The sequence below is a fragment of the Erpetoichthys calabaricus genome, chromosome 9 (assembly GCF_900747795.2).
Source record: "Erpetoichthys calabaricus chromosome 9, fErpCal1.3, whole genome shotgun sequence".
NCBI lineage: Eukaryota > Metazoa > Chordata > Cladistia > Polypteriformes > Polypteridae > Erpetoichthys > Erpetoichthys calabaricus.
The window spans coordinates 46,843,629-46,854,587 of record NC_041402.2 but is presented as its reverse complement, the minus strand read 5'-3'; the positions used below and the strand labels follow the sequence as shown (position 1 = coordinate 46,854,587).

Genomic DNA, 10,959 nt, shown 5'->3' with positions numbered 1-10,959 from the left:
TATCTATCTATCTATCTATCTATCTATCTATCTATCTATCTATCTATCTATCTATCTATCTATCTATCTATCTATCTATCTATCTATCTATCTATCTATCTATCTAGCTTTATTTAAACACAAAATGATGGGTGGATGCATACATAATTAGTGGAGGAGAATGCTTCCGGATGAAGGACTAAACTCCTTTCAACAGGTGTCAATGATGTGAATTTCACTGGTTGTGAAAACAATATTTATTCTGTTAATTTTTTTTACAAAGCAAACCTATACGTTTTGCTGCATGTTCAATTTTTTTGTCAATCTCTGGTTCATCACTTGTTCTTAATGACTCTGATTTCACTTTTCACTTTCTAATGTAGAGTAAACACGTAGTAACACCGGTAATTAATTAATGATAAACAGTATACAGGAAGGTCAGTACCAGTTTGTAATGATGGCCAAGCTTTTTTAGGTAATGTAATGTCTTAAATAAAGTGTTGCAGCATGAACAGCTAATCAACAGCAAGTACAAGTCTTCAGCAAGCAGGCAGATCATCCCACAGACCCTCGATCACAATCACTGTTACAATTTTCACTCCCAGAGATCTTGTTTGTTTTGTTGTTGCACTTCTTTTTCTTGTTATTTATAATTTTTACCATTGCATTGGAAACACCATTTTGTGCTTTGCAGTTTGTATGGTCGCCAATATTTTATGACTATCTTTGCATGACTACAGCCATGTTGTTTATGGTTACTAGTCACATGGGTGGCATGAAGGTCACATGACATATTGTGTCATCACATCCCACCTATATAACACTGTGTTGAGTGTTTAAGTTTTCAGATCTACTTCTCTTCATAAACCTCAAATGGATTTATAAAAAGATGCCTGTCATGATTAGGTTTATGGGATGTTATTTTGTAATTCTAATGTCCTGACTGTAATTTTCAGATACTTCTACCAACACCAATATGTGAGCTGTTGTTAGCTCCAGATCCTGTGTTTCTAGGGGCGTGGTCTGAAGGGTCGTGACCCGTGGGTAATCAGTGCGACAGCATTAAAGGTCAGCTGGGGGCTCCTTTTGTTATGCAATTTGCAGATACAACTTTAAAAAAAAAAAAAAGAACTCTTTAATTTTGTACTTCACGCAGCTTCCATTTGGTTTCACCTCTTTGCCTGTTTTCTTGACTTCGATTCTTGTCTATCATTAGGATTTGGAAGCTAGGTTTATGTTTATTTGCTTTGGTTTCATTTTGCATGTGCCTATCCTGGTTAGCTAAGTAAAAACAAATCACCTGTCCATTCCTCGGCAGGACAATGAGGAACTTTGCTTTTGTATCCTGGGTTCAAATTTTGGTTTTACGTTTCTGGATTTGATGCATAGTTTTTTGTATTTATGAGTATTCTTACATTTGCAGTCTGAATTTCTACCTGCACATATTTTTTTCTAGCCATCTTCTGTTTTTTATTTCATCTTTCCTTTTCTCTGAAGTTGTCCAAAACACTCACTGTCTATGAGACTGTGTATATCTAACCCCAAAATGCAGTATGGCAGTAAGTTCATAGACAGGGTCTACTAACACAGTTCTGGCATTTTATGAGTGAAAATCAAATACAGGGAGTCCCTGCTACAAAATGCCAATATGAATCAAAACAATGGCACGTATAATGATTCCATGTACAGTGCGGCTACTTTCCTAATGAGAAATAATAGAAAATGTTGTTGTTGAGGTAGATCAAAGTTGCTAATTTTGCCATGAATTGAAAGTTTTAACATAAAATTCCAAATTACTATAGCACAATTTATCGGTTATTTATTAAATTTAACAAACAAACACATGGTAGTTTATTCATGATCATGAATTTAGCCATTTTTCTTACCTTGAGAAGACAAAACATTGTTGCTAATTGTGAATGGACGCCTAGAGTTTGATATTTGAACTAGTGGTGCAGTGAGCAGTGGAATTATAAAGATTTCTGTCATTTCCTCCTGAAGAAAACTTCAAAGTGTCTGTCATTTTCTAACTGAAGTGGTGATGAACCAATGTGGGAAACACACACACAAACACACACACAGAGCTTTGGATGTTTATAGGTTTATGGTTTACCTTTGATCATTTTACTAGTAATCTACATTCCCATTTACATCCTTGCATTTTTTATCATTTACATTCAACCCTCACATTAAAAGACGTTTTAAAATTTTTCATTTGTGAAAAGTTGTGTTCTTTAAAGTATTCTATTTCAAAACATTTCCATCCCCTCTTGGAGTCAGTGACATAAGACATTGTCACAAATAACAGTTTTTTGGGCCAATTAGCTTACAACTTTTACTGGAGGAGAGTCCGTAGAAGGATGTGTCACTCTTGTTTCACATTATTTGACTACCATTATACTGTTATTTTCTTTCCTAAATGTACACTAATACTTCCATTTTTATATGGTTTGCAAACAATCCATTTCCAATCAAAAGCTTTACATTTCATCTTTGGAAAAGTTATTCTACTTTCTAAGATCATCTTTTAAATCTGGGCTTTGACTGGGGCACTCAAGGAGAGCTGTAGACTTGTCCCAAAGCCTCTCTGGCATTGTCTTGGCTGTATGCTTCAGGTCATTCTCGTGGTGAAAGGTGAACCATCACCCCAGTGTGAGGTCCTTGTGTGCTCTCTGGAGGGGGTTTTCTTCAAAAACCTCTCTGTATCTGGCTGCATTCACCCTTCCCTCAATTCTGACAAATCTCCCTGTCCCTGCCCCTGAGAGGCACCCCCAAATTATGATGCTACCATTACTATGCTTCACCATAGGGATGGTGTCAAGCAGGTGATGAGTCTACCCAACAGGTGATAAGTTCTACCCAATTTTTGTCTTGTCAGACCAGGGAATCTTTTTTCCTGATGCTCTCAGAATCCATGTAGGATATCATATGCCTTTCACTCAAGAGTGACTACTGTCTAGCCACTCTTCCATGCCTGATTCATGAGATGCTGCTGAGATGCTAGTTCTTCCAACTGTTTTTTATCCCAGCAGAGGACTTTCGAAGCTCTGTTTGAGTGACCATGTTGTTCTTGGTCACATTCCTCTATAAGGCCCCTTTTACCTGGAAACTCAGTTTGGCCAGATGGTCAACTTTAGAAATAGTCCTAGTGGTTCCAAACCTCTTCCAATTCACAATTACTGACTCCAGATTCCCCCCTAGAACACTCAAAGCTTCAGAAGTGGTTTCTTGCCCTGATCTCTGCCTCACCACAATTTGACCATGGAGGTCTACAGAGAGTTCCTTGAACTTCATAGTTTGCTTTCTGTCCTAACATTCATTGGACTTTATATACTGTACACAAGTGTGTGCCTTTGTAAACAAAGTCTGATCAATTTATTTTGTCACAGGTGGACTTCAATCAAGTTCTAGACCCATCTCAAAGAGAATTAAAGAAAATGGGATGCGTGTGACCACAATTTGGAGTGCCACAGCAATGGGTTTGATCCTCAACTGAGTGTCTCCTTAGAATTCCAAGAGCAAAACTTAAAAGAAGTGGTGAGGCGGCCTTCTGCTGTTATGCACCTAAAATCTGGAATAGCCTGCCAGTAGGAATTCGCCAGGCTAATACAGTGGAGCATTTTAAAAAACTGCTAAAAACACATTACTTTAACATGGCCTTCTCATAACTTCACTGTAATTTAATCCTGATACTCTGTATATCCAATTCATTATAATAACCATTCATGGTGACTCTAAAATCTGTACTAATCCCTATTCTCTCTTCTGTTTCCTTTTCTGGTGTCCTTTTGGTGGTGGCTTGCGCCACCACCATCTACTCTAAGTACCATGATGTTCCAAAAATGATGGATGGATTAAAAGCCAGAAGTCTGTATGACCATCAGCATCAAGTGACTCAGTGAGAACCCTAACTACAAAGAGGACTATTTCATTTATCTTAGGTAGAATGCCCAGAGGGGACTGGGCGGTCTCTTTGCCTGGAACCCCTACAGATTTTATTTTTTTCTCCAGCCTTTTGGAATTTTTTTTGTTTTTTTCTGTCCACCCTGGCCATCGGACCTTACTCCTTTTCTATGTTAACTAATGTTGTCTTATTTTAATTTCTTATTTTGTCTTTTATTTTTCTTTTCTTCATTATGTAAAGCACTTTGAGTTACTTTTTGTATGAAAATGTGCTATATAAATAAATGTTGTTGTTGTTGTTATTAACATAAATGACTGATTTCAGTTTTTCATTTTTAATAAATTTGCACACCTTGCTGAAAACATGGTTTCACTTTGTCATTATGGGTTAATGAGTGTAGATTGATGGACAAAAAAGGGCAAATGTGTCCATTTAAATTAAATCTAAAGTGTGCTGAAAGTGAAGATGTCTTTGTGAATTCACTGCATATCCCTTCTAAAATCTTTATAAAACAGAAAGGCAAAGAGCCAAATCAGAGAACACAAGAAATGATTCAGGAGTACTTTATTTTCATCACATTGACTTCAAATCATTCATCCTCATGAAAATGTAAATCCAAAATATCAAAGATGTTCAGGCTTCAGTTAGCCATTTTGCCTAGTGTAATCTAACTCTCGTTCATTCTTTTGTTGCTAATCTGAATCTTTTATCAAAAGTGACTAATATATCACGAGTGTTTAAATTAAACAATTTTACTGTTTCTACATGTATAGCACCAGTAAGCGAGTCAGTGTCAGCGAGGATTGACAACCTTGTACATATAGGCCATTGTCTAATGCATTGGTGCACTCCGGTGCTTCAATTGAGTACTTGAGTCTAAACTCAGGTAACACCATTACTATTGTCCTATATATTCAATCTGGATTTTTCACATGCGTTCTAAGGTTTTATCTACAGATATAGGGATCCATCTTTTTATATAGCGCCTTTTACAATGAGCCCCTTTAACAAGGTATTTTGAAAAGAAGGCAAAAATTCAATTCAAAAGGCTGTCCACACTATTCGATTTGACATACGTTTCCTCGTGAGATCCCCATGTCATGACTCCTGAAGGGGTTGCAGGAGTGTCCAGCATGGCTTGTCTTGGCCCCTCAGCCTGCCTCGTGAGACCATTTACCCCGAGACACATTGTCACAAGACGTTCAGTTCAAAGCACTAGGAATCGAATTCAAAACACAGGTATTTGAAAACGTTTCCCGTGTCTCCGGGAACAGTTTTGAAGTCATGTTCAATGATGTTTACATAATTAACGTTTTGTATATTTATTCTTCTGCGTTTTCTTACCTTTTTTTAAGCTTGTGTTCTCTGTTTTCAGTGTACATGAAGGGCGTGTTTTAATCTCATTTGTATTAGAATTTCTTTCCTAAATTTCCCATTTTTAGTTTTCCTTATTCTTTATTTTCGTGAAACTGTTTTTTTTTTTTGCGCGTAACGAAGTATATTTTATCATCGTGTGTTTTATTACTAGCCCTAAACTCTTTTCGCTCACTCTTCCTTTCTGAAGGAGAGCTCGCATTTTTCGCATTACACTTTGCTCCGCTGCCTAATGTATCGCTCCACTGAGCTTTCCTAATGCTGTGAATCCCCGCTCCTTCCTTCTATCCATTCGGCGAGGACGTGCAGCAGACATGGGATTGACGCCGGAATGCGCGTGCCCCCTGCAGGATTCTCTCCGTCACTGTCGGTCTCCTGGCCTTTAAAAGCGGCGACTGCGGAGGAAAGCGCAGACAGAGCTTTGCAGAAGCTGGATAGTAAACTTGCTAGGAAATTGTTAACAGTGTGATCGGGAGCATGGCCAACAAACAGCAGCCCCCCTTTCTGCATCTGGCGGAGCTCACGGCTTCACAGTTCCTAGAAATCTGGAAGCACTTTGACGCGGACGGTCAGTAAACTACTTCTCTAATTGCTGTAAAGTATACGGGATGGTGAAAGACGATCTTAAGAGGGTTGGGGTCATTAACTGTACTCCTCTGAAAGTTCAGTCGATCGACATCTGGACTTTTGTGTGTCACGGGAAATGTACAGATACCTAAACTCTGGATTGAACGACCGCAAGAAGCGCGACATCTTAACCGTCCGACTTTGAGCACAGTAAAAAGTTGCGGTTTACTATCAAAGCATTGTTTGATGTATATAGTTGTTATTGTTGTTATTAAAGTAGTATTACTGTTTTTAAACTTAAAATAGTCAACAAGTAAATGATCAGTTTTAAGACTGCATATCAATTTATCACACAGGTGTTGCAATACTAATGGAATTGTATTTTAAAACGGACAAAAAGTTTGCAGTGATGTTTTTTTAAGTTAAATAAACGGGTTAATAAGCAGATTAATGACGTTTTGATTTACCACTGTGGTTTTAAGAAACATAAATGCAATGTAAATTACTCTTGTTCAGAAGTAAACCGGCTGAACATTGCGCTGTCCATGGTATTCAGTACTGGTTGTCAATGGAGGGAAACTTTTTTCCTTTCCTAATTTATGATGGTTTAATGTGAAAAAAATTATACTGCAGTTTTGTATTATCCATATTTTGTGGTTCATTGCGTTTCAACAGTGCACGAGTTCTTTTCGAAAATTATCGTAATTGTATTATAATGTTAAAACAATGTGGAATTTATTAAAGACAGTGTTTCAGTTATTAGTACGTGAAATTACGTTCCTGCTAACAGTTGTGGAAATTTTTATTCACTTATATTTTTGGAAGTAAAGTTATGTCGTTCAGCAGACTGACACATGTTAATCAGTTGAAGCAAATTTTGCCAGGTTTTGAGCTTTGAGTATAGGAAAGGCGATATATAAATACAATTTATTATTATTATTATTATTATTATTATTATTATTATTATTATTATTATTATTATCGTACAACTTACGTAGGAGTACTGGTTAATACACCGATCCGAAATTTATGTTCAATCCAGTTTTTCCAGTGAATTCATTTTTTGAATATGGGTGAGAAACTTCTTGTCATCCTGAAACATTCCACTACAGGGATTTCTCTTCATTTGTCACTAAAATACAAATTATGTGCTTTAATGACTTTGAATGTTACAGGCAGTACTAGATGTGGGTGTGGGTTTGACTACAGAGAGTACTGAAATGGCATCCTGTCCAGAGCTCGTTATTAATTTCCGTGCGATTGTAATGGCACTGGGTTCGAATAAAACGTGTTATGGAGGTAGCAAGTTGAAAAAATGGACAAGTGGGAAGAAAAGCATTTAGGAGGCAATGAAGCAGTAAATAAATAAACACATACATACATACATACATACATACATACATACATACATACATACATACATAAAAATACAATAAGGCTGGCGTATCTGGCTGCGTTTCATACATATGAAAATATCAATATGAGATTATTTAAATTATCCGGTTTTTGGCTTTAAGGAAATAATGTTAGAAATGATAGGCCAGTTTACCTTAGATAGATAGATAGATAGATAGATAGATAGATAGATAGATAGATAGATAGATAGATAGATAGATAGATAGATAGATAGATACTATTCTTCATTTTTCGACTATAACCGTGATTCTGAAAACAGGAGGTTGTATATCTGAATTCTGAATCTGTAAAGAGAGATATAACTCTGTCCAGCCTGAAACAGATGGGACGTTTTTTAATCCGTATCGTACGCTGTAAACACTTCGCTTTTGAGAGATGCCTTGTTTGATTATTCATTTCTGCTAAAACGGACCGCGTTCATCTTATAGGACGAACACTTAGCCTTGGGCTTTGCTCACAGTTATTGGGCATTCTGAATATCTGACACTCAGCTGGCAAACTATATAGCGATACGTTGAATGGCGAACACATTCACGTTTCTGATTGCATTCAGCTATTTGGGAGAGAATGGGTTGAACTTTGAATCCCTCTGAAGCTCAGATCATAAGGAAAAAAACTAAATTTGTTACCTTCGAAATATTAAAGATTAAGTTAGGAAAATTCATCTTTCAAACTATATTTTGGATGTAGCGAGTAAAAGACCAGTGTATACATCATGCATTTAGTTTAAAAAACTGACAAAGGTATTTTGTTAAATAAATAATTTGCAGTTTCATATTATGTATTCTTCATTGGCTAAGGCGAATAGAAACATCGGCGTGTTTACGCTTCCTTCAGCATAACTGGTTTATTTACTCATCTATTGGTTTATTATTTATTTTTTGTACGTTTTGTATGTATATTGAATCAGAAAGTCTGAGCAAACCCATATAAATTCAAACAGAAGCACTAAACAAATGAAACCCCATACTGCTCACTCCTCAGTCCAGTGAGAATTCGATTCCCAGTGGCCTTAAATTTGCATGACGGGTTAAAAATGGATAGAAAGATAATTTATTTACTTTTCCTCTGTTTGATTTCTACTTTACTATTTTATTTTTTAATGTGATCTTTTATGGAATTAGAGATTAAAAGGTTAATTTGACGCGTTTTTTATCAGTCATCTGCTCTTAAAACGGAAGTTTTAAAAGCGCACCTCAGTGTATTCCCCCATTTCTCCGTAAATATTCTGCTTTGCAAAATCATATAGAACTGCTTCAACTTCAGATCCAAATTTATATTGATAATAGCTCTTTCTAAAATACATACTTTTGATGTATAATTGAGATTTTACAACCAAAAATGTATTTACATATAGGTCCTGTATCTGGACAGAATGACTGAGACTCATCAGGGCCCTTTGACTTTAATGATTGTTTTTCAAAAGAAAAAGTTTGAAATGGTCTAGGAGGGATTTAACAGTCTTTGGCTAAATGTGAAATTTAATTTGAAAGCCTTTAGTTTCATGGGAAAGAACAGTACACACAATGACATCGAAACAGCAGCTGTACTGGGATCTAAACACAAAGCTCCCAGTTTCCAAATTCTGATCCCTAATAAATGAATTGCACACCTCACTGGACCAATGCTAATTGTGCAAGGAAACTGGTATTTAAAACCATTTTTGTCTTTAATCTATCAAAAACCAGACATTCTTATTTCTGGGATATTACAAAAGAAGTCAACCAATAATGTTTTGCTCACAGCTAAGCCTGGAGAAAGCAGAAGGGCCCAATTAGAAATAAAGGTGCCAGAGTGCAGTTCTTCAGAGTGATGCCATAGGGGAGCCATATTTGTTCCCTAAAAGACCTATCCACGTGAAGATTCCAGAAAGAACCTTTATTTATTTATATGCATAACAAGCTCCATACCGTACATAACCATAGATGATAACAGATCTGTAAAACACCAATGGCTCGTGATTTTAAAAGGACTCTTGCCGCATACAGTAACACAGGCTATGCACAGGTTTTCTTAATCTGTATTAAGTATTATGCTATGTAGCCTATCTTTAAGCTTTAAACATTACAGCTTTTTCCTTCCTATCAGGGAACTTTTCAAAGCACAAAGAACCAACTTCATATGTAAGGAATCCTTCCCAAAATGTAATGGTGCTTGGTTAAGTATTATTTCAACGAGAAACCACACAACCCATTAAAGAACCATAAAGTGCTATTAAAGAACTGTTATTTTTATGAGTGGGAGATGCAAAGATGTTTTATCTTATTGGGTTTGAAATCAAATAAGAAATATCCCAATTTGGTTCTGTTCCCTCCTTACCTATAAGCCACCACTCCTAAACTTCACTACAACTTTACTTGTCGCTGGTCCCATCATTGATAATATTTTTAATAATCAAATTTAGAAAATTACTTTGATAGCTTAATGGCCAACAGCAATAGTTCTAGTATGGTGGATCCTACTTTATTTATAAGATTAGTTGTGCCTCTGTAGGTGTTGCCAAAAACTTTCATGAAGAAATAAATTCTTAATACAAGAATACAGTTTTGAATTTATGTTTATTGCCGCTGAAAATCTGAAAATTCATTTGTTGTTGTTCTAAAATGTAACCTGCAAATGTGTTGATCTAAAAAGCTTAAAAACAAGTTAAATCTGCATTGTGATGGAGTGGCAACATGTTTAGGGCTGGGTTTGGCCTGGTACAACACTGAATTAGAATAAGCACATTCATAGAAATGGTAAGATCAAATGTCAGCCAAGCAAGATGCACATGAAGTATACTCCACAACATGTGGGGTGGTATTGTAGTGCAGTGGCCTAATGGATCCAAAATCCTGGCTTTGAATCCCACATGCATTCGTTTTTCCTGTGGAGTCTGCCTGTTGTGTCTCTGTGGGTTTGTTTCCTTCTTGGTATTCCAGGTGTCCACCCACATCATCAAAGACAAGTGGGTACACTCAACTGGCATTTCCATACTAGCCCTGTGTGAGTGGACTCTACAGGGGACTGATGCCCCATCAAGGGGTCCTTCTTGTCTTGTACTGTTTGCTGCTACAATAGGTGCTGTCATCCTGAATTGAACTAAACTGGATTAAGAATGTTATATTATCTTCAAATCTGGTGCTCATTTGCAGATTTTTTTTAAATTAAGAAGATTTCCCAAAGAAGGGAGGCTTATGTGTAGTTGGTTCAAGTATGATATCTATTAGCTCATACTTGGACGTTTTGATTTCTTTTCTGTTTAATTAAGGTCAGTTTCATTTTATACAGCATCATTCACAAAAGGTGGACTCAGGTAACATACATAGTAGCATACCAACATACATACATTTTCAGTCCAGTTCAGATGTACAAACTCTACACGGATAAATCCCATGTTGAGTCTGCTTGGGTTTTGTTGTGGGTCTGACATCCTGCAAGACATATTAACATTTGCAACATATTTAGCATACTCATGATCAGTTGACAACAAATGAGAAGAAAACAAAAAGGTCCCGAATAATGAAAATCCATAGAATATATATTCCTGCTGAACTGCAGTTACTGTAGAAAAAGAAAAGTTAGGTTTGATGGATCTAAGTCAGCTTTCCTCCAACAAACTACACTACAAAGTTAAAGGTGTCCAGGCAAGTGTTAAATATTATGTAGATTGTCCTGTGGTGGTCAATCAAAAAGATGAGAGAGTGAAGAGCATTTTAAGACTAAATAGCCATCCATCC

At 36.5% G+C, this 10,959-nt stretch overlaps 1 protein-coding gene across 2 annotated transcripts in view; it reads left to right on the top strand.

Moving 5' to 3' along the window:
• The first annotated feature begins 5,656 nt into the window (after nucleotides 1-5,656).
• calb2a (calbindin 2a) overlaps nucleotides 5,657-10,959 on the top strand; it is a 99,173-nt gene continuing 93,870 nt past the window's right edge. Inside the window, exon 1 of one of the 2 annotated variants that reach the window (XM_051931654.1) lies at nucleotides 5,657-5,825. In XM_051931654.1, coding sequence (XP_051787614.1) covers nucleotides 5,735-5,825 — 91 coding nt within the window. In that variant the 5' untranslated portion in view covers nucleotides 5,657-5,734. The remainder of the gene's footprint in view (nucleotides 5,826-10,959) is intronic. The other variant, XM_028808889.2, reaches the window with a different exon arrangement.